This window comes from Rhinoderma darwinii, chromosome 4 (assembly GCF_050947455.1).
Source record: "Rhinoderma darwinii isolate aRhiDar2 chromosome 4, aRhiDar2.hap1, whole genome shotgun sequence".
In the NCBI taxonomy this organism is placed as follows: domain Eukaryota; kingdom Metazoa; phylum Chordata; class Amphibia; order Anura; family Rhinodermatidae; genus Rhinoderma; species Rhinoderma darwinii.
This window is the reverse complement of record NC_134690.1, coordinates 401,975,434-401,999,854: the sequence shown is the minus strand read 5'-3', so window position 1 is coordinate 401,999,854 and position 24,421 is coordinate 401,975,434. Positions and strand designations below refer to the sequence as shown.

Here is a 24,421-nt window from a genome sequence, read left to right as displayed (position 1 = left end):
GTGAATGCCTGACGTCATGTCTTTCGGTTAACTCTATTTCTCCCCGTGAGGAGGTAAACCCGCTACCTGAGTTTGTTCAGGACTTCGCTGATGTTTTTTCTAAGGAGGCCTCCGAGGTGTTGCCCCCCCATAGAGATTACGATTGCGCCATCGATTTGGTACCTGGTGCTAAGCTTCCTAAGGGTAGGATATTTAATCTTTCATGTCCTGAACGTGAAGCTATGAGGGAGTATATCCGAGAATGCCTGGCCAAGGGTTTCATTCGCCCCTCGACTTCTCCTGTAGGTGCTGGCTTCTTCTTCGTGGGGAAGAAGGATGGTGGTCTTAGGCCGTGCATTGACTATCGGAACTTGAATAAGGTCACAGTAAGGAACCAGTATCCCCTTCCTTTGATTCCGGATCTTTTTAATCAGGTTCAGGGGGCCCAATGGTTCTCCAAGTTCGATCTACGGGGGGCATATAACCTTATCCGCATCAAAGAGGGGGATGAGTGGAAGACTGCGTTCAACACGCCCGAAGGTCATTTTGAATACCTGGTCATGCCCTTTGGGTTGTGTAATGCCCCTGCCGTCTTCCAGAATTTTATTAATGAAATTCTGAGAGATTACCTGGGAAATTTTCTTGTAGTGTACCTTGATGACATACTGGTGTTTTCCAAGGACTGGTCCTCCCACGTGAAGCATGTCAGGAAGGTCCTCCGGGAAAATAATCTGTTTGCGAAAACCGAAAAATGTGTGTTTGGGGTACAGGAGATACCATTTTTGGGTCAAATCCTCACTCCTCATGAATTCCGCATGGACCCTGCCAAGGTTCAGGCTGTGGCGGAATGGGTCCAACCTGCCTCCCTGAAGGCGCTACAGTGTTTTTTGGGGTTCGCTAACTATTACAGGAGATTTATTGCCAACTTCTCGGTCATCGCTAAGCCTCTTACGGACCTCACTCGCAAGGGTGCTGATGTCCTCCACTGGCCTCCTGAGGCCGTCCAGGCTTTTGAGACCCTCAAGAAGTGCTTTATCTCGGCCCCCGTGCTGGTTCAGCCCAACCAAAGGGAGCCATTTATTGTGGAGGTTGACGCTTCCGAAGTGGGAGTGGGGGCCGTCTTGTCCCAGGGTACCAGCTCCCTCACCCATCTCCGCCCCTGTGCTTACTTCTGTAGGAAGTTTTCGCCCACGGAGAGTAACTATGATATTGGCAACCGCAAACTTTTAGCCATTAAATGGGCTTTTGAAGAGTGGCGTCACTTCCTGGAGGGGGCCAGACACCAGGTAACAGTCCTTACTGACCACAAGAATCTGGTTTTCCTAGAATCTGCCCGGAGGCTTAATCCTAGACAAGCTCGATGGGCGCTATTCTTTACCAGATTTAACTTCTTGGTTACCTATAGGGCTGGGTCCAAAAATATTAAGGCTGATGCACTGTCACGTAGTTTCATGGCCAATCCTCCTTCTGAGGAGGATCCTGCTTGTATTTTACCCCCTGGTATAATCGTTTCTGCCACTGATTCTGATTTAGCCTCTGACATTGCGGCTGATCAAGGTTCAGCTCCCGGGAACCTCCCTGGGGACAAGCTGTTTGTCGCCCTGCAATACCGGCTAAGGGTACTCAGGGAAAACCATGACTCCGCACTATCTGGTCATCCTGGCATCTTGGGTACCAAACACCTCATTACCAGAAACTATTGGTGGCCTGGGTTGCCTAAAGACGTTAGGGCTTACGTCACCGCTTGTGAGGTTTGTGCTAGGTCCAAGACCCCTAGGTCCCGACCTGCGGGCTTACTACGTTCTTTGCCCATTCCCCAGAGACCTTGGACCCATATCTCCATGGATTTTATCACCGATTTGCCTCCATCTCAGGGCAAGTCGGTGGTGTGGGTGGTAGTAGACCGCTTCAGCAAGATGTGCCACTTTGTGCCCCTTAAGAAACTACCTAACGCCAAGACGTTAGCTTCTTTGTTTGTTAAACACATTTTGCGTCTCCATGGGGCCCCAGTCAATATCGTTTCTGACAGAGGGGTACAATTTGTTTCCTTATTTTGGAGAGCTTTTTGTAAAAAGTTGGAGATTGATCTGTCCTTCTCCTCCGCCTTCCATCCCGAAACTAATGGCCAAACGGAAAGGACTAATCAATCCCTGGAACAATATTTAAGGTGTTTCATCTCTGACTGTCAATTTGATTGGGTCTCATTACTTCCCCTCGCCGAATTTTCCCTGAATAACCGGGTCAGTAACTCGTCAGGGGTCTCCCCGTTTTTCTGTAATTTCGGGTTTAATCCAAGGTTCTCCTCCGTTTCTCCTGGTTGTTCCAATAATCCCGAGGTAGAGGTCGTTCATCGGGAACTGTGCACAGTCTGGGCCCAGGTTCAGAAGAACCTAGAAGCGTCCCAGAGCGTACAAAAGATTCAGGCTGATAGAAGACGTTCTGCTAACCCCCGGTTTGTCGTGGGGGATCTGGTGTGGTTGTCGTCTAGGAACTTGCGCCTTAAGGTCCCGTCCAGGAAGTTTGCTCCCCGATTTATTGGGCCTTATAAGGTCATTGAAGTCCTCAACCCTGTATCCTTCCGTCTGGAGCTGCCCCCATCCTTTCGCATACACGACGTCTTTCATGCCTCCCTCCTTAAACGCTGCTCCCCGTCCTGGTCCCCCTCGAGGAAACCTCCTGTTCCCGTTCTCACCCCTGAGGGGGTGGAATTCGAGGTGGCCAAGATTGTGGACAGTAGGATGATCCAGGGCTCCCTCCAGTACCTGGTCCATTGGAGAGGATACGGGCCGGAGGAGAGGACTTGGGTACCTGCTCGAGATGTTCACGCTGGGGTATTGGTCAGGAGTTTCCACCTTCTCTTCCCCACTAAACCGGGTCCTCTTAGTAAGGGTCCGGTGGCCCCTCATAAAAGGGGGAGTACTGTAAAGGATCTGCCAGGCACTACGTCTGTGGATACTCCCAGGATTAATCAGTCGACACCTGAGGCCAGACCTCTTAGACTGACACCAGCTCCCACCAATCAGGGTGGCAGGCTCAGGAGTGGGAGAACCTATCGCGGCCTGGTCAGTCGGAGTTAGCTCCGCTCCCTGTCCATTATACCTGCCGTTTTCTCTTCCTCATTGCTTGTGATTCTTCTTGGTTTACTGTCCCCACTGCTGCCTTGCTCCAGCCTGCTTCTGCCTTGCTTCAGTTCCCGCTTATCCTGCTTCGCTCTGCCCCTGGCTTGCTTCCTGCTCCGTGCTCTGCGTTTGTATACTCCACTACATCCTGATCCTGACTGGCTCGTTCACCACACCGTTTCCTCACGGTGTTCCGTGGGCTACTGCCCCTTCCCTTGCTTGTTCCCTGTTTGTATCCCCTTGCACTTAGTCAGCGTAGGGACCGCCGCCAAGTTGTACCCCGTCGCCTAGGGCGGGTCGTTGCAAGTAGGCAGGGACAGGGCGGTGGGTAGATTAGGGCTCACTTGTTCCCTTCACCTCCTTCCTGCCATAACAATTCTGCCTCAAAATTCCGTTTTGAATTTGGAGGCAGATTCTGATCTGCCTGCACGCCGTTTGCCGCGTTTTTCGCGGTGTTTTGCGCGTCGCGTGCAAAAATGCTGCAAACTACGCCGTCTCTGCCTCCCATTGACGTCAATGGGGGGGGGGGGGGGGTCAGAGACGTAAACTCCCGAAGATAGGACATGTCGCTTCTTTTTCCCACGAGATGGTTTTTCTTCTCGCGGAAAAAAAAAACCCCGCCTCCGTCTCCCATTGAAATCAATGGGAGGTATTTTCGGCCGTTTTTTGGCACATTTTCCGACGCGGTTTCCGTGTCAAAAAACGTGTAAAAAAAACTCAGTGTGAGCGGACTCTAAAGGGGCTGTACGGTTTAGAAAACCGATTTCTATACACCCTATTGGGGAATTCTGGTACTAGAGGGGGGGGGGGGTCCAATGTTCAGGATCCTCATCTCTTAGTCAGTCAGAGTGGAGAGCGGTCACAGAGCGTTTCTGGAGGACCTGTATCCGTAAGATCCTGTATTAGGCTTCGTTCCTTCGTTCACATCTGTGTTGTGGCATCCGTTTTAGCGGATCCGTTGCAATAAAAAAAAAAACTGACAGACTGACTGAAATGCAACGGAAGGTAAAATACGTTTGTTTTTGATGGATCAGTTTACCAGATCCACCAAAAAAACTGACTCCTTTCTTTCCATTCGTGATCAGTTTGTGGTGCTTTATATTCCGCATTTAACGGATCAATTTTTATTTTTTCAGCTTTCTTGCTTTTATCTTTAGGCTTCGTTCCATCGAAATAGAGTCCTGACTGACCCAGATGGAAACCATAGGTTCCCGTTTGCATCCCCATTGATTTCAATGGTGACGGATCCGGTGCAAATGGTTTCCGTTTGTCTCAGTTGTGTAAGGGTTCCGTCGTTTTGACAGAATCAATACTATAGTCGACTACGGTGTTGATTCCGTCAAAAACGCCGGAACCCTGTCACAACGGTGACAAACGGAAACCAATAGCACCGGATCAGTCACCATTGATCTCAATGATGAGGAAAACGTAAGCGAAGGTTTCAGTTTGCCTTTCCGTTGAGGGGTTAACCCGACAGAAACCTCCGTCAAAACCCCTCAACGAAGGGCAGCGCTGATGTGAACAGGCCCTTACACAGACAACACATTGATATGAATGGACACTGTGTAATACTTAATTTCTCCTGTGGTGGCGCTGCAGGGAAACTGTACACTTACTGCCAGATTTCTCCACAGATCACAGCTGATCACTGGGGGTCTCAGCAGGAGGAAACTTTGTGATCAGCTTATGGTCAAGTGAGACGTCTAACAAGCAGGGATTGTCCAAAGCGGAGACCCCCTTTACATGGCAATAATAATGTTCCAACTGAAGGTGTAATATAAGATTGTCGTAAAGAGTGACGTGCCGGCTGCAGAGGACGTGTTCACCGGGTGATTTGCTTTAAGAAACCGATTTTTTAATTTCTTTAGAGTTTTGCATTTTGTTTTTCTTTCTTGGGGCTCAGAGGACCCCTATTTGTTACAGCCAACAGTCCCACCATGGACATAGAGCGTTTTCTACATCTTTTGGGTAGGGGGGGCCACAATATGTAAAAACCAGACAACCCCTTTAATAAGATCAGGTATAAACAACATTCCAGTAACGGGATTGTTTTTCAGCCGAGGTCCGCTGCCCCCCCCCCAGTCTGACGGGCGTTCGCTGGATATATTGAGCCTCTCCCGCAAATGTTATCACTTATATTGGCGTACGGCGAGATCTTTCCATGCTGCTGGATCTGATTTAAAGGCTTATTCCACTTATTCCACTGTTCCTGATCCTGCCCTCCGGTATTCACTTATCTGGCGGAGAACGAACTAATATCCAGCTCATGACCTCATAGTCTATCGCCGTGGTGACCGCGACCACAAACAACGCTCCGGAGTGACCTCGTGCCTGCCGGGTTCTTAAACTAATACACATGGCGAGAAGGACAAACACTGATCACGCGCTCTGTGCTCTGCTTCATCAGTATGTTTATAGAGTAATAGATAAGGGGGCACCTCCATAATAGCCTTAAAGGGGCACTCCCATCTTAGAACGTTATGCCACATCACTAGGGTATGCCGTAACATTATTGGAGGGCTTCCGACCTCAAGTGACCCCTGCAAAGTGGACGGGAGCATCACTATTGATCGCTAAGCGACGCGGCGCATATCTTCTATCACTAATCATTGGATATGGATGTCAGCCAATCCTCTCACTCGGCTGTTTCAGTATCCCCCAAGTTGTATGGGGTACCGGTGTGCGCGCGCTGAACTGCCGCTCCATTAACGTCTCGATCTGTGGGACGTGAAACTAAAGGTGCTCGATTACACCGCCCGTCCTGGGCCGCGTAAACGAGCGCCGATCAACGAGACCGCTTGTCGATCGGCGCTCGTTTGCTCCGATCGCTCGTCCCCATACATTATCATCATGTCGGCAGCGCGTCTCTCTGTTTACACACCAAGATGCGCTGCCGAAAACGATACGATGATTGAGCGATTGCTCGTTCATCAGCTGACCGCGGCCTTGTTTACACAGGACAATTATCGGTAACGAGCCTTCTGTGAATGAGCGGTTGCCCAATAATTGGCCCGTGTAAAAGGACCTTATGGTCCGGCATTAACATTTATCCATTGGAAAACCATTTTGATCTAATAATGGCTTTACGTGGACAGCCCAATACTTAGGCCCCGTGCCCACGACAGTATTTTCATCTATCCCGAAATACGGTCAGTAAATACGGATCAGTAGGCATCAGTATTTCATCTGTATATACGGAAGGGTGTCCCAAAATACGGTCCTTACAAAAAGAGGGAAATTGCAAATGATGTCATCCACATATTGCCTAGCAATGCTTCCGTAAATACGGACAGTATATGGATGCCCATCAGTAGCCGCCCGTATTTACGGAAGCTCCCATAGACTTCTATGGGAGAGTCTGTGCCGTAATTACTGACAAGAACAGGACGGGTTCTATCATTTTTTAAGCACGGACGCCCATCCGTAAATATACAGAACGGTGTCCGTGGCCAATAGAAATGAATGGGTCCGTAATTACTGATGAAATATACGGTCGTGTGCGCGGGGCCGAGGGGGAGAGCAGATGATGTCAGCCGTGTCTGCGGTCGGATTCACGTCCGAATTTGCAGCGCACCAGCCAGGTGAGTGTCCACAAAAGCAAAATGGTAGAAAATGTTATTGAAGACGATTTAAAAAGTTGCTTAACCCTTTCGGGACGAAGCCATATTAAAATGTTTAATATTTGTTTTTCACTCCCCGCATTCCAAGAGCCATAGCTTTTTTATCTTTCCGCCAGTGGAGCGGTGCGAGGGCTTATTTTCTGTGGGACCGGCTGTCGTTTTTATTGGTACCATTTATAGTTCTATGTAATGAACTGGGAAACTGAAAAAAAATTTTGGCGGACTGAAGTTGGAAAAAACTGCCATTCCTCAATTGTTTTTGGGTTTCGTTTTTACAGCTTTTACCGTGCGGTAAAAACGACAACTTATCCTTATTCTGTGGCTCAATACGATTACGGTGATACCAAATTTATACGGTTGTTTTATATTTAACGACTTTTATTGATGAGAAACTTTTTGTTAAAAAAAAAAAATGTTTCGTGTCGCCGCATCCTGAGAGCCAGAACTTTTTTATTTTTTCACCGATTGAGCGATGCGAGGGCTTATTTTTTGCGGGACGAGCTGTAGTTTACATCGGTGCCATTTTTTTGGTACGTAGAACTTTTTATTACATCTTTATTTTTTACGGCGTTCACCGTGCGCATTAAATGACGCTATATTGTAATAGTTCAGACTTTTACGGACTCAGCGATACCAATTTTGTTTACTTTTTACATTACTTTAGGGGGAAAAAAATAATTTTTTTGAACGTTTAATATTTTTATTTTTTTTCCCCACTTCTTTTTACACAGTTTATTAGCCCCGTAGGGGACTTGAACCAGCGATCGTCAGATCAATATACTGCAATACTAACATATATTGCAGTATATTGTAATTTTTACAGGCAGGGCTTAACAGAGGCAGAGTGAAGGCAGCCCTGGGCTGCCATAACAACCGTCGTCACCCCCCGATCTCACTGCAGGGGGGGGGGTGACGACCTGTCGGAGGGGGCTGCCCCCCTCTTTTCAACGCCTCAGATGCAGCGGTCGCGATTGATTGCAGCATTGGAGGGATTAACCAGCCAGGAACATTGAGATCGCTGCTCTTGGCTGTTAGTCCCAGGTGTCCGCTGTAAAATACAGCCGACACCCGTAGCGCATGGAGCACGCTCAGCGCGTGAGCGCGCTCCAAACATCACCACTCGGACGTAATGACACGTCTGGGTGCACGAAGGGGTTAATTTTGCATTTAGGAAGCAAATAACCTCATTTGTGGTAAAGGATGTGGACGACCTCTATGTTTATTAAAAATGTAGCCTACTGTGCCCAGTCCGCCCCATGTCCGCCCCCGCGCCTCAGGTCCGCCCCCGCGCCTCAGGTCCGCCCCCGCGCCTCAGGTCCGCCCCCGCGCCTCAGGTCCGCCCCCGCGCCCCAGGTCCGCCCCCGCGCCCCAGGTCCGCCCCCGCGCCCCAGATCGGTCTGTACAGCGTCACGAATAGACAAGTACAGCTCTAGAGAACGTGGTCACATGACTAGGTCTTCTGGATGAATGGGCAAAAATTCCCACAGACCCCCCAAAATCTTGTAGAAAGCCCCCAGAAGAGTGGAAGATGTTTTACTGCAAAGAGGGAACCAACCCCATATTAATGTCTATGGATTTAGAATGGGACGTCATAAAAGCTCCAGCAGGTGGAATGTGGAGGTGTCCCAATACTTTAGATTTGATTCATTCTATAATGCCCCTTTAATATAAGCAGGCCGGGTTTATATACGGAGCGGGACGCTCACCTGACAAGGTCGGTCATGCAGGATCCCACCACGACCACCTGTGGACTATCCGGATCCATCGTGCCGACGCGTGACCTGCTGATAGAGATTATAATGAATAGTCAGTAAACATCCCGGCAGCCGGTGCAAAGGTCACGGACAGACCTCTCACCAACAGCAGCGGCGGCACATCAAGGCAGGATGCTGCCAGCAAAACAAGAGGGACGGAGATGCAGCCTGCGGCCCCGCCATGCTGCACCGACGTCCCTCGCCATATCACGGGTGTTTTTATTTTTTCTGTGCGTCCACCATATTGGAATTATAAAATATCAAAGTGTTAGAATTTTTTGCAATAATCACATAAAACCAATTGAGTACCCTCCCCCACTTTACTACTACAATCGCAGGTGAGTCTGTGCTGCGCTCCCCCGTTGCAGACATAACAGACGTGGCGTCACATTAATAGAGATTAGGCCGCTGAATGAGGTGGATAATAACACTGCTACATGTGTATGATACGTCTCAGGCTATCAGCTATATTGATCTCTATTGAAACACAAGTAGGAGGAGAAGTTAGCTACTTCCTCCCTCACTGAGGTCACCGCTGAACGTCACTCCCCGACATAACTTCTTATTCACAGTGTGTGTAACTTTATGGACTATAAATGAAGGTGAAGTTTCTGCGCCCTGATGGACAAATAAACATTTGGTCACGGACAGATCTTGCTTCATACAGAACAGGAAGAAAGTCAATCAAGCATATCCCTGTACATTGAGAAGAATGGAGTGGGAAGATGATCTCACCGTGACTCACTGCCAAGAAGAGTTGTCAGAGGAAGGGGGGAATCCTTGGGAGAGAGAAACAAATCAGCTCTATAAGATATGGGTGACAACGATGGTTGTCAGACAGCTACTTCCTGTCTTAAAACTGATGGCAGGAGAAGTGAGTTGGGAATAACGGGGTCCGCTGAGGATTTCATGGAAATTTCTGAGATTAAAATGGTTTTGGATGTAAGAAAGGGGTGTGGTCAGTGCCATCGTGGCAGGTGCTGCATACAAGACAGCCTATTCGATGGCACTTTGGAATAGCGGCAGCATGGAGTCTGTCAGAGGAAGCGGCACAACCAGGAGAGCAGCGCCGCTTCTCCATTAGTCCTTGTTACCATGGAGGTTTTTGACGCTGATGTAACAAGAAAACCATGTCAGAATCAACGCCAAAAAATGCCCCAAATCCCCCTCTATTGATTTCAATAGGCGGTTTTTTTTTCCCGAGCAGTTTTGTCCACCCGCCGGAAAAAAAAAAAAAAGTTTCATGCCCCAACTTGGAGCGGTTTCAGGGAAAAAAAATAGTTTTTTGGTGCAGTTTTTTTAATTTACAAAGCCTAAAAAAAAAACAAAAAAAAAAAAAAAAAACGCTGAAAAATATGCTAGAATTTCTAAATCTGCCTCAGAAATTCGGAAGGAATTTTCATGCATATTTTTTCTGCTGACAAAAAAATGCCGTTTTACCACAACAGTCATGAATGCGGACCGATGTCAGGCGCCAACGCCATTCTCACCGGGAGCTGGGGTCACTATGACAACTGCAGTCAAATGAATGTCAGGTATAAAAATTATTTTCAAAAAAGAGGGAGGAAATAATGGGAATTTAGAAACTTGCTACGGCTTCGTTCACATCTGCGTCGGGGCTCCGGTCATGGGTTCCGGCTGAGATTTCCCCCCAGGGGAACCTGTGAACAGAATCCAAACGGACACAGGTTTCCGTTTGCATCACCATTGATTTTAATGGTGACGGATCCGGTGCAAATGGTTTCCGTTTGTCACCGTTGCGTAAGGGTTCCGTCGTTTTGACGCAATCAACACCGTAGACGACTGCGCTTTTAATTCCGTCAAAACAACAGAGACAAACGGAAATCATTTGCACCGGATCCGTCACCATTGAATTCAAGGGTCATGTAAACGGAATCCTATGTTTCCATTTGGATTCCGTTCACGGGTTCCGCTGACGGAAAGGTCTGACAGAACCCACGAACAAGATCCTGGCGTAGTCTAAGCGCGCGTTCACACCACATTTATTGCAGCACTTCTCACATTTACACCAGGAAAAGTTCCTGATGTAAAAGTTAAACGCAGAACGCAGAACCCACCACCATAGACCAGAACGCCATGAAAGACGATCTAAAAGCCAGGACCCATAGGATAAACATACACAGAAGTGCCATAGGTCACCCATGTTAAATAACGTATAACGCGCAAATCCTGCGGGATGGTAAAGCGCAGTCTACTACGAAAAAAAGAAAGGTATAAAAGCCCGAAGACGGTCAGGACGACGATCTTTTCACCAGTGTTTTGCTGATTAAGCGCTATGGACACGAATAGCGGCACCTTCCGGAAAAAAACAAACCCGCTAAAACATAAATATGATGTGAACAGGCCCTGACAGACCTAAAACTGATCACTGCTGAGGGTTTGCTACAATTGTATCTAGTCTAAAATATCCTCTATCCAGTCTGATACATTGTAACAAACTATCAGAGAGATTTGAGCAGCTGATGTATTTAGATGACGGAGGATTGTCCAGACCGGATACGATTGTAACAAACTCTCAGGTCAGGATGGCGTTCAGTCTTTGGATGGAAACAAAAACTGACAGCAAGCAGTGATCTTGAAAATAGTGACGTGACACACTAAGAATATTCGAAAGTTGCAGCTTTTTATTAGACTACTTTATTTATATAAAACCCGATTATTATAAAGCCTGGCTCTTTACTGGCGGTAACACTTCAGCTGTTGTGAAACTACAATTCTCAGCAAGTTCCGTCCTCGGAGTCGTAGTCTGACAACAATGGAGAGCCACAGGTTGTAGATCACTGCTTCAATATACAAGATGGATGTGCAGGTACAATCAGAGCCCCCCCCAGTCTTCATGTCACCCTCCACGGTCACTCACATCACCCACCGTCTGGCCCGGTCACCGATGGCTGCTGAGAACACCTCGTGACATCGACCATCCAATCATATCACGTTCTAGTACTCACGTGCCTTTTTCAACGCGGAAATACAAACGCTGTGCGTAAAGCTGTACCCATGGCAACGCGCAATCACTTCCTCGGGCTGTCCTATCTAGTGCCTGATAGAAAAGTCTCCGTGGTGAGCGGCTATGCGGCGCCTGCGCGGACTGATAACGACGAATAATTATAGATTAGGATGAATAATTACTTTATTATTGTTTATAAGACGGTAAAGGTTCATTCAGCGCAATTATACGAGACAGGCATTAGTAAGGACAGGTTAGCGGGGTCTTGGCGGGAAGACCCTGAGTTTCCTGTTGTTAGGGCTACGCTTGCACAGGCGGTGAGTGGCCGGTGCTGTTATTATTGGAGGCCGCGGGGTGTCTGGTTCCTGTCAGTGAAATGTCTCACACTGTGGGCGGGATATGTCGCAGCGCGTCTTTTTTTTCCCATACATTGACAACTTTTTGCGTCATTTGACCATGTAGAATAATGGCCTACAAGGTGTAAACATGTAACTGCGAGCGTCAGATATAATAGCGTCATGATATGTGCGCCATATTTATCACGGTGCGTATGTGTATATTTATATCTGCCGGGCCTTCCAAAAAAAGTAGCGACAAATTTTCTGCAGCTTCTGTCCTGATCTGATGCTGCGCGCTGTATGGGGCCGTTACCGAGGCAACCGTCCGACGCCTGCAGGTACCGTGCGTAGCCGTGAGATTGTCTGACGAACGCAGGTAAAATAGTGTTTTCATCCTTTTTCAAGATCTCTGCTTGCTGTCATTCAATTGGAACAGTCATTGTTTACTTCCAGAAGATAAAAAGCGGAGGTGCGCCGTCACATGACCAGGGCAGATCTGTATCCCCTGGAAATAAATAATGACCGATTGCTTGACAGCAAGCACAGATCTTGAAAACGGAGGAATTCATACAGAAGGTACATTAATGATTTTTTGTTTGGTTTTTACAAGCTCTCTGTTAACTGAGCGCTGGGAGGATGCTGGTTATTCCGTACGTCTGAATCCTGTGATCCAGTATCCTTCAGCTGCTGCAGTACTACTACTCCCAGCAGGCACGGCTGTCAGGGCATTCTGGGAAGCGTAGTTTTGCCACTGGTTGACGACCGCTGCTGTAATAGATGTAGAAGTTTTTCATGATATTTAGGATTTTCTTTGGCTCTTCCTCCAGGCTGTGACTCTGCAGAATGTCCCCTGAAGTCACGTTAAACCGGATATCCCCCGCACTCTCCCCGTTCATATCCAGCGTGGTCAAGAATGGAAAAGTCGGTCTGGACTCCACAAGTTGCCTGCGGATCACCGACCTTAAATCTGGGTAGGTGACTATATATATATCCAGATTTCTTCTATCTTTGCATAGTTGTCGCTCTTAGGGTATGTTCACACGGGCTGTTTTCGGGCTGAAAAATTGGAAACAGAACGCCTCCCAACATCTGCCCATTAATTTCAATGGGTAACACGGCGTTCTGTTCCGACTGAGCGTTATTTTACGCCTAATTTTCAAATAAAGGCGTGTAAAAAGACGCCCCGTAAAAAGAGGTGGAGGTCACTTCTTGAGGCGTTTTTGGAGCCGTTTTTCATTGACTCTATAGAAAAACAGCGCAAAAAACTCTGCAAAAAACGTCTGAAAATCAGGAGCTGGTTTCCCTTGAAAACAACTCCGTGTTTTCAGAAGTTTTTTGCTAAGGGTTTGGGCACACGGAGTGTTTTCAGCTGTTTTTCGGGCTGTAAACGTCCTGAAAAAACGGCTGAAATATCGGAAGCAGAACGCCTCCAAACATCTGCCGATTGATTTCAATGGGAAATACGGCGTGCTGTTCCGACGGGGTGTTTTTTACGCAGCCGTTTTTCCAAATGACCGCGTAAAATAATGCTCGCGATAAAGAAGTGCAGGTCACTTCTTGAGCCATTTTTGCAGCCGTTTTTCATAGGCTCTATAGAAAAACAGCTCCAATAATGGCCTTGAAAAACGCAGCGAAAAACGTGAGTTGCTAAAAACACAGCTGAAAATCAGGAGCTGTTTTCCCTTAAAATGAGACGTTTTTAATTTTGAGCGTGCGCTTACCCTAAGAGTGAATTCACACGAAGCGGAAGTGCTGCAGATTTTCTATGCAGATTTGTACATGAAAAAAAACAGCAAATTGCAGCACCAGCAAAAAACAACAACTTTTCATGGGTGGTGGGCTGAGCACTGAGACCCCCACTGATCGCTACATCGAAGCCGCAGAAGTGCTCCACTTAGTTTCTGATCGTCTTTCCTCAGAAAGCCGAGCGAGTGGTGCACGGACCTATAGACTTTAGGGGGTTTTACACAGGGCGATTATCGAGCAGACAAGTGTTCATAAGAGGCTGGGTTCACACGAGCATGTTCGGGCCGTAAAAGGACGGAACGTATTTCGGCCGCAAGTCCCGGACCGAACACACTGCAGGGAGCCGGGCTCCTAGCATCATACTTATGTAGGACGCTAGGAGTCCCTGCCTCTCCGGGGAACTACTGTCCCATACTGAAAACATGATTACAGTACGGGACAGTTGTCCTGCAGCGAGGCAGGGACTCCTAGCATCGTACATAACTATGATGCTAGGAGCCCGGCTCCCTGCACTGTGTTCAGTCCGGGATCTGCGGCTGAAATCCGTTCCGTCCTTTTACTGATATAATGTGCTCGTCTGAATCCAGCCTAACGCTCGTTGAAAATAATTGTCCTGTGTAAACAAGGCAGCGATCAACAGATGAACGAGCGTACGCAGCACAACTTGGTGTGTAACCAGGGAGACGCGCTGACGGACATGATAATAATGTGTGAGGACGGGCGATCGGAGTAACAACCGCTCGTCCCCATCCATAGCTCCGGGTGACAGGAGCAAACGAGCGCCGACCTACCGTGTCTCATTGATCGGCGCTCACTTCACCAGCCCTTGGCGCTCCTGTGGCAACATTTCCCTGGTCCTCTGCCAGTCTCTGTTTACCGCCCTCCAGCGATGACTTATCGACACGTGATCGCTGGAGGCCGCTGTACAGAGACCGGAATAGTGTGAAATGTGATATTGCGTCATTAGATGAGTCGGGATAACGACGTCTTGACGCCGGTACGTTTCTGCGGACGATCAATGCTCGCCGTTCTTCCCTGTTTCACACTGCAGGATTCTTATCAGATCCTCTTTCGTTGCTTCACCTTGTGGCGCTGCCATCTTCCGTTCTCAACAATGGACGATATGATGTGAAGTGACCACCACTGCGGACCATAGATCACAGGGCAAATGGGGTGGGGGTGGGGATTCAATTGTAAAAAAATCAGTGCACTGTTTCTTTAATACGTCATTCCTCTGCTTGCTTTGTCTACCTGTATATGTCAGATAATGCTGCAGGTTATTTTACTGTAACTGAATGAATTTTTCTTTTCAGCTGCACCTCCCTGACCCCTGGACCCAGCTGTGATCGCTTCAAACTCCACGTCCCGTATGCCGGGGAGACCCTGAAATGTGAGCGTCCGCTTTATATGTTCATCTTCAGTTTCATGATTCAGCATTGAGGGTTTGTGCACACGGAGTGTTTTCAGCCGTTTTTCGGGCACTAAACGTCCCGAAAAACGGCTGAAAAATCGGAAGCAGAACGCCTCCAAACATCTGCCCATGGATTTCAATGGGAAATACGGCGTCCTGTTCCGACGGGGTGTTTTTTATGCGGCTGTTTTTAAAAAACGGCACGTAAGTAGACGCCCGCGAAAAAAAGTGCAGGTCACTTCTTGGGATGTTTTTGGAGCCGTTTTTCATTGACTCTATAGAAAAACAGCTCCAAAAACGGCCGTAAAAAATGTGAGTTGCTACAAAAACTTCTGATAATCAGGAGCGGTTTTCCCTTGAAAAAAGCTCCGCATTTTCAGACGTTTTTGAGTTTGTGTGTGAACAGAGGCTAAAAAGGTTTTTTGCTTTTATGTAAATAAAGCTTCATCTCTACAACTTTCTAATAGAATTTGTATTTGAATTCCTCACCGCTTTCAAAACATGTGTTAGCTGTCAGTGAATGCGAATACTTGTTTGCAATCAGAGACCGCATTCCCTGTACATTCCTAGTCCTGCTCACAGCTGAGAAGTGGTAACAATGTATTAGTGTAGACCATTCTCTGGAGCTAAACACCTCATCAGCAGCTGCACACATCTCTCTGGTAGTTTGCTACAATGTATCAGTCTGAAGTCCAGGCTTTTTAACCACAGAGCATTGTCTAGGCTGATACATCGTGTCGACTTCTCAGCTGAGAGCAGACCTAGGGATGTACAGGTTTGCTGTCTCTGAGTATATCTTGAATGTGTATCTTGAAAATGGTGAAGAATTGAAACACAAATGGAGGAATTTGATAAGACTGGCACTTCATATGAGGCTATGTAAACCTTTGAAAGCGATTTTTTTTTTTTTTTTTTTTTTTTTTTTTTTTTTTTTTTTTTTTTTAAATAAAATTCCGTAACTCTGATTCCTTGTAACACCCCATCCTGGTTCTTGCTTTGCTGGGTATTCCCGCTGCGCGGGGACCCATTTTGTTCTCAATCTTTTGTGTTTATACGACTGAATAAAATGAGTTTAAAAAATAAATCATTGTGTTTTGTGCAACTTTATAATTAGGTTTTAAAAAAATATATTTTTACTTTTTGAGATACAGCTGCTTTGTATTCTCTATATAGAGCAGCTGTATCGTACGCTGAGACCGGAATCTGTCATGTCTGCTGGTTTGGCAGGTTCAGGGTCAGCGGGTCCTGCGTGTCTCACACAGGATCCACCTGGGATCTATCACATCTAAATCATGAACTGTCAGAGACACGCAGGACCCGCCGACACTGAGCCCGTCAGTCCAGCGGATTCAGGTCTTAGCGCACGATACAGCTGCTCTATATACAGAATACAAAGCAGCTGTATCTCAAAAAGTAAAAATAATTTTTAACAAAAGCGAATTATAAAGTTGCACAAAACACACTGACCTATCTATTAAAAAAAAAACGCTTTCAAAGGTTTACATAGCCTTCAATCTAAAAATTGTTGCAGTAAGAGGAACTAGAGGCCCCCCCCCCCCTTTAAAGGGGCTAGCCGGGACTTTAAAAAAAAAATCTTCAGTAAGGAAGAGAATAGTATGAAATAGTAAATGATCAGGTATTCACCACCTGAAATGCCCCCCCGCTCCAGCACTGAGGTCCTGTTCTCTCTCTCTCCGGTCCCGGAAGCTCCTGCAGGGGGCAGAATCACCACTGAGGCCAGCGAGAATGGCACTTGATCGCTTCAGGAGCTTCCGGGACCCGAGTGGCGATGAAAAGGACCTGGCACTGGAGAGGGGGGCACTTCAGGGGGTGAGTATCTGTTAGTTTAATATGTAATGCCATCCTCTGCCCTGCTGCCAATTTTGAAAAGTGCCGAATAACCCCTTGAATAAATTGGGCGCATTTCTGGACAGACGTGCACCAGAAAATCAAAATAAGCCAGGAGCTGGCGCAGATTTGCACTATAATTTACTCCAGTTTTCTGGCATAATTTATAGTAAATTCATCGGGCCAAGGTGGTCGCGTTCCTCCAGCTAAGCCACGCCCACTTTTTCTTTAAGTGGCCGAGGCGGTATATGAATCGCAGAGTGTTTCATGAATTCTACCCAAAGTCTATTAGAAAGATGTAGAAGTTTTACTTTATACAGAGATGAAGCTTTATTTACATTAAATAGGAAAACCTCTTTTCGTATTTCAGTCATTTCATAAAATCGCAGCCGAGACGGGGAAAAATGTGCCGGTGACAGGAGGGGCAGGAGAGCAGCTGTATCTTTCACTAAATCCTGCTCCGTCAGCTCCGCGGGACTGACGGGCTCAGTGACAGCGGGTCCTGCGGGTCTCTGACAGTTCATGATTTAGATGTGATAGATCCCAGGTGGATCCACGCAGGACCCGCTGTCGCTGAACCCGTCAGGTCACCGCGAACGAGACCGCTGCTCTGTATAGAGAATAAAGTTACAATAATTTTTAATAAAAACTATTTAAAGAAATTGCCATTCAAAGGTTTACAAATACCCCTTTACTCAGCAACCTGAATTTTCAATTTAACCCTTAAAGTAAATCACTTGTCAACACCATGTCGTTTTTAGGTTCAGGATTTTGCCACCATGAACTTCTTAATTATATCTTTATAGCGGTCGGAGCTTTATTTTTCTGATCAAGGTCTCCAAATCCCCTGTATACGCATAGTAAAAGGATACAATTCTGTCTACCTGCAGCTACCACTAGGGGGCGCTTACTGCATACTTCTATACATTGACCTTAATAATAACACAGTATACAGTAATCTCCCCCTAGTGGTGGCTGCAGGCAGACAGAATTTTATTTTTCGGTCCTACGTCTTTGCAGGGGATTTGGAGCTCTATGGGGCAATAAAATAGAAGCTCTGATCTATATAAATCAATATGGAGAAACGAATCTGCACAGAATTTTGGACCTATTTAGATTATAAAAGAGACATTTTCCTTGCTCAGGGAGGGATAGAAAGTGCAGCCAGTTTTGTAGTTGCGTCAAGGCTCGCTCTGTGTTTTCCTGCCCCCTCCCCCGTACATCAGGACGTCACACGGGCAGCCGGCTTTGTAGTGGAGCGGGAGGGCAGATTAGCCCATTGTCCAGGGTAATTAGCCTTGGTAATTTGCATGCAGTCCAGCATAATTAGCATGTAACCTGCCGCCAGCGTGGAGCCTTTCCTGGGTGACTGGGAGTTGGCGGCAGGGCAGAGGTTTTGCATTGTATTTCCAGCCTGTACTGAACCGTGTGTAGCCGGTGACAGGACCTCATTCATGCCAATACTACAGAATGTCATGTTGTCTGGATCTAATGTCATGTTCTGGCGGGCACTGATGGCTCAGGCTAAACTTAGTGCCGCCAGGAATAGATGTAATAACCAGGCACACAATAGGCGCGCTATTAACCAGCTGCGTCTGACATTTCTGCCGTTCCCGGTGAGCGCTGCTTCCTGGTAAATGCCACTTTCTCTATTTAGCTTTGTATGTAGATAATCAGGCGCTGCACCGGCTGCTTCTCCCACTGTTCTCTTCACATCTGCTTCCACATCAGGAATTTAGAAAGATTTCCTTCTGACTTCTTCTACAGATGGAGCCGTGTTCATTTCAAATACTCTGCATCATTATAGTGAACATGATGTACAATCATTTTATATCAATATTTTACAGTTTACATACAGATAAGTACATTACTTATCCTGTACTGATCCTGCGTTACATCCTGTATTATACTCCAGAGCTGCACTCACTATTCTGCTGGTGGAGTCACTGTGTACATACATTACATTACTCATCCTGTACTGATCCTGAGTTACATCCTGTATTATACTCCAGAGCTGCACTCACTATTCTGCTGGTGGAGTCACTGTGTACATACATTACATTACTTATCCTGTACTGATCCTGAGTTATATCCTGTATTATACTCCAGAGCTGCACTCACTATTCTGCTGGTGGAGTCACTCTGTACATACATTACATTACTTCTCCTGTACTGATCCTGAGTTACATCCTGTATTATTCTCCAGAGCTGCACTCACTATTCTGCTGGTGGAGTCACTGTGTACATACATTACATTACTTATCCTGTACTGATCCTGCGTTTATATCCTGTATTATACTCCAGAGCTGCACACACTATTCTGCTGGTGGAGTCACTGTGTACATACATTACATTACTTATCCTGTACTGATCCTGCGTTTATATCCTGTATTATACTCCAGAGCAGCACTCCCTATTCTGCTGGTGGAGTCACTGTGTACATACATTACATTACTTATCCTATACTGATCCTGAGTTACATCCTGTATTATACTCCAGAGCTGCACTCACTATTCTGCTGGTGGAGTCACTGTGTACATACATTACTTATCCTGTACTGATCCTGAGTTACATCCTGTATTATACTCCAGAGCTGCCCTCACTATTCTGCTGGTGGAGTCACTGTGTACATACATTACTTATCCTGTACTGATCCTGAGTTACATCCTGTATTATACTCCAGAGCTGCACTCACTATTCTGCTGGTGGAGTCACTGTGTACATACATTACATTACTTATCCTGTACTGATCCGGAGTTACATCCTGTATTATACTCCAGTGCTGCACTCACTATTCTGCTGGTGGAGTCACTGTGTACATACATTACATTACTTATCCTGTACTGATCCTGAGTTACATCCTGTATTATACTCCAGAGCTGCACTCACTATTCTGCTGGTGGAGTCATTGTGTACATACATTACTTATCCTGTACTGATCCTGAGTTACATCCTGTATTATACTCCAGAGCTGCACTCATTATTCTGCTGGTGGTGTCACTGTGTACATACATTACATTACTTATTCTGTACTGATCCTGAATTACATCCTGTATTATATTCCAGAGCTGCACTCACTATTCTGCTGGTGGAGTCACTGTGTACATACATTACATTACTTATCCTGTACTGATCCTGAGTTATATCCTGTATTATACTCCAGAGCTGCACTCACTATTCTGCTGGTGGAGTCACTGTGTACATACATTACATTACTTATCCTGTACTGATCCTGAGTTATATCCTGTATTATACTCCAGAGCTGTACTCACTATTCTGCTGGTGGAGTCACTGTGTACATATATTACATTACTTATCCTGTACTGATCCTGAGTTATATCCTGTATTATACTCCAGAGCTGCACTCACTATTCTGCAGTTGTAATCTACCATTTCCTGCTTTGTTCAGTGCCTGCACAGAAAGCTGCTCTGGTGATTTGCATTCTGGGACGTGCAGTCATCTCATGTAAGAAAACGAACTGTTCCCTGCATTATAGTAGCTCCGCTTAGCTGATATCTATGGACAGGAATGAAATTGAAAACCCGTTATTAGGTTTTATAATCTTATTTTTAGTTTTGCTGCTCTTTAGTGATGTCACTTTCAGTACACGACATCTAGACTGTAGTTACATTGACACCCTCCATTGCTTCCTCAGTATCTCCGCCATCCTCGGCTTCTTAGTGCGTGTTTCATGATGTTTTGATGGTGACACGCTAGATAATGACTCACGCCATGGCTGGTCCTTATAACGCTTGGTCCAGGGTGGTCAGACCCGTCATGTGCGGCCGCAGCTTCCTTGGTGGTTTTCTTGCGCACTAAGGCTCTTTCTCTGTAGCAGCCGCTGACATCGTTCTAGTTTGATCATTATTTGTGATATAAACTTTACTGGTCTGAGGAGGAGATCTATCTCCATTTGATCAGTCACAGGAAGTCATCTGCTGCGCCCTGATTATCAGAGCTCAGCGCCGGCCGTTTTATAGACGAGCTTCACAAGAAAATGACATCTGTACCGTACACAAAAAGAAACCGATGGCATAAATGATAATTGTCAACACCTAATAATGGTTAGAAATGAATCTGTATTTATTGAAACACAATGAAGTTATGCAATAATTAAGAATAGTAGCCAGGGAATAATTCAATCAAGACCAGTAATGTGTAAAATAGTGATAGAAAAATGTAACAACTGTATCATAAACACAAAACATGCACAATGTAAACCACCTATAGCAACAGTGTAAATATACTCAAAGTGTAACACTTGAAAATAGACCGTGATAAAGATTGCAGTGTTTCAACAATAAAAAAATATCCAGAGTATAGCATAAGTAAAGTAGCCCCCTGACCAAAGTCAGAAAAAAAAGTCTAGAAAAAAATCTTAGGCTTCGTTCACATCTGCGTCAGGGCTCCGTTCCGTCAGAGCTTTCCGTCAGAACGGAGCCCTGACTGACACAAACTGAAACCGTAGGTTTCCGTTTCCATCACCGTTGATTTCAATGATGGATCCGGTGCCAATGGTTTCGGTTTGTCTCCGTTGTGCAAGAGTTCCGTCGTTTTGACCGGATGAATACCGTAGTCGACTGGGGGGGTTTTGATTGGTCGGGGTCCGAGCACTGAGACCCCCACCGATCACTAAGACAAAGCGGTAGAAATACTCGTGTGAGCGCTCGGCCCCCTCGTTTCTGTTCGGCTTTTTCCGTATGTATCGCAGTAGGGGCTCATAGACTTTCTATTGAGCCCGCACTCGATACATTGATTTCCGGAAAAATCCGAACAGAAACCAAGCAGCTGAGCGCTCACCCAAGCACTTCTGCCACTTTGTTTTAGCGATTTGTGGGGGTCTCAGTTCTCGGACCCCAACAATCAAAACTTCTGACATGTCACTATGATATGTCCGAAGTTTGTCGAGCGTTTAGTTACCCTTTAAACAGAGCAGCATGTTCACTGTATACATTGTATAGATACTCCGCATCAATTGATATTATTATTATTGTTATTATTATAGGGGATATCCTCTTCAATGCGCAGTACCCGGAATTACCACCTGATTTCATCTTTGGGGAAGATGCAGAATTTTTGCCAGAACCGTCCGCTCTCCCGGTAAGTTTTAAACGCGCACAGACATTTCTATGACCGCAGGAAGCATCACATATAGAGATGTACAGAGTGGAGTGTGTCATTAAGTTCCCCTCCTTAATTGACTTATAAAATTGTGAATACAGCAGTAAGACACAGGGGGGCATTTCCCAGTCTTCTTTAAATAAGCTTAAAGGGGTTCTACGCTTTGGACAATCCCTACTTGTTAGAAGTCTCAGTTGATAATAAGCTGATCACAAAGTGTCTCCCTACTGGGACCCCCAGCGATCAGCTGTGATCTGTGGGGAAACCTGGCAGTAAGTGTTCAATATCCCTGCAGCGCCACCACAGGAGAAATTAAGTATTACACAGTGCACATTCATATCAATGTGTTGTCTGTGTAATACAGGACGGGAGAGGTCCGCGAGAGAGAGACGCTCTATGTAACCGCTCTCCGCCCTGACCAAGAGATGACGATCCTGAACGGTGTGCCTCCTTCTCTTACAGAACAGCTCTCCATTCTGGCTCATAAAGGGTTATCCCAAGTGGGGACACCCCCTCTATGACGTCCATATACTCTAATAGGGCATATGGACAAAGATTGTCTTTATGAGTTTTAATCATTGTATTATGAAAAATTCATAATTCATATAAAAAATTCCTCACCATTTTAAAGACCTTTTGTTTGCTGTCAGTGAATGGAAACGCTCGTGGGGAAAACCCACCTCCGCCTCCCATTGAAATCAATGGGAGGCGATTTCGGAAGTTGTTTGGCGCCCTTTGCAACGCGGTTTCCGTTTCAAAACCAGCGCCAAAAAACGACCTAATATATATACCTGACCTGTATCCTGTACTCTACCTGCCTGTCCTGCCCTCACTCACCTGGCAGCATTTCCTCATCTTCACGGACTTGTCAGTAAATTCACGGGTAAATGAGACTGAATTGTGTTTCCTGGTGCCGATAACCCTGATGTAGTAACACGCGCTCCGCACACGAGATGGAACTACGCTCGAGGTAGTTAATAATTACAGCCGCAGCCAAATTATCCTTGTAAAGGCCAACGATGTCGCAGATGGCGGCTCTTGTCTCCATGACACCTGTTTTCCCACGTCTTATGTCAGTCTCCACCCACTTATTTTATGTCCTGACACGGGCATCCATTGTCAGAGGCGCATAGTCACATGACATCTAAGCTCTGGTGTGAACGCCCCCCCCAATGTTCGCCTGATTGTTGGAGTCCATCAGATAGAAACCCTAAACAATCATCTATTGTCAGGCGGAGCACCCAGTGCCTAGACGTTATAGGGGAAATGTACTATTATACGAAAGATCATTCAAATCAAGGGCCGACTGTTGCGCCAAGTCCAACACCGTGAGAGCCACTATTGGCAGCCACTCGGTCTGGCTAATAGAAGGGGTACCTGAGTGGGGGTCACCCTATATGACTTACATGGGGTTTTTCAATCATAAGTTTTTATGGCGTGTCCAAAAAAAAATTACCACAAAAGCAAATTGTGGAAAGTCCCTTTAAATGGTCATTCTCAAATCTGACAATTATAGCATATCCATAGGATATGCCATAAATGTCTGATAGATGCCGGTCCCACTTCATCATACGTGCACCTATCTCATCTCACCGACCACCTCTGCCCGTCCCGCTGGCACCTCTTCATTCATTCTCCACCTATATGTGGCAGCCACCTCACCAGGTGGGACCGTGGTCTAGTGACCCCCATTCTGGAGATAGGTGCAGGTATCAGTGAATGGACCACATCTATCAGATATTTATGACCAATCCTGTGGTTTGTAAATACGCCTTTAATGGAAGTTTGACAGGCCATAAAAATGTGATCGGTGGTGGTCTGACTCCTGGGACCTTCATCATCCTCTGTTCTTGGTGGAGACTTGTTAGATCTTGTGTAGTCACGTCTCTAATTATATAAAAAAGAAAATCGGAGGAAGGAACGAAGACCCTCTGAAAACCCTACTGTGGATGTTATTTAATGGGTTGTTGTCACCATAAGACAACCCCTTTCCATATGACCTGAGCATATGGACTTTATAGGGTACTCAGGAAAACCTTCCACTAGCCAAAATAAAAAGCCAATGAAAATTGCCTCCCGTTGTGGAGGACCCAGCCCATGCATGTATTAAAGACTCTCTGTCACCACATTATAAGTGCCCTATGTCCTACATAAGGAGATCGGCGCTGTAATGTAGGTGACAGTGATGCTTTTTATTTAAAAAAACGATCTATTTTTACCACTTTATTAGCGTTTTTAGATTTATGCTAATGAGTTGCTTAATGCCCAAGTGGGGGTATTTTTTACTTTAGACCAAGTGGGCGTTGTGGAGAGAAGTGTATGACGCTGACCAATCAGTGACCAATCAGTGACCAATCAGAGTCATGCACTCTTCCCCATTCATTTACTCAGCGCATAGGGATCCTGCTAGATCCTTATGTGCTGTCTTATACTGACATATTAACAATACTGAAGTGTTAGACAGTGAATAGACATTCCACGGGATGTCTATTCACAATCTCTGCACTTCGTTACTC

At 46.2% G+C, this 24,421-nt stretch overlaps 2 protein-coding genes across 11 annotated transcripts in view; one reads left to right on the top strand and one right to left on the bottom strand.

Annotated features, from left to right (window-relative positions):
- RBKS (ribokinase) overlaps window positions 1-11,434 on the bottom strand; it is a 54,610-nt gene extending 43,176 nt beyond the window's left edge. For 2 of the 6 annotated variants that reach the window (XM_075863466.1, XM_075863472.1), the window contains exons 1-2: window positions 11,354-11,434; window positions 8,425-8,499 (exon numbers count right to left, since the gene is read on the bottom strand). In XM_075863466.1, the coding sequence (XP_075719581.1) occupies window positions 8,425-8,499; window positions 11,354-11,355 (77 nt within the window). In that variant the 5' untranslated portion in view covers window positions 11,356-11,434. Of the gene's footprint in view, window positions 1-8,424; window positions 8,503-9,207; window positions 9,252-11,353 lie in introns of all 6 variants that reach the window. The other 4 variants (XM_075863471.1, XM_075863469.1, XM_075863468.1 and 1 more) reach the window with 4 other exon arrangements.
- Window positions 11,435-11,656: 222 nt separating this feature from the next.
- The window catches only part of BABAM2 (BRISC and BRCA1 A complex member 2), a 181,965-nt gene continuing 169,200 nt past the window's right edge, over window positions 11,657-24,421 (top strand). For 2 of the 5 annotated variants that reach the window (XM_075863464.1, XM_075863461.1), the window contains exons 1-4: window positions 11,657-11,757; window positions 12,606-12,749; window positions 14,838-14,914; window positions 21,790-21,884. In XM_075863464.1, coding sequence (XP_075719579.1) covers window positions 12,622-12,749; window positions 14,838-14,914; window positions 21,790-21,884 — 300 coding nt within the window. In that variant the 5' untranslated portion in view covers window positions 11,657-11,757; window positions 12,606-12,621. Of the gene's footprint in view, window positions 11,758-11,817; window positions 11,985-12,016; window positions 12,117-12,605; window positions 12,750-14,837; window positions 14,915-21,789; window positions 21,885-24,421 lie in introns of those variants that run through there. The other 3 variants (XM_075863465.1, XM_075863462.1, XM_075863463.1) reach the window with 3 other exon arrangements.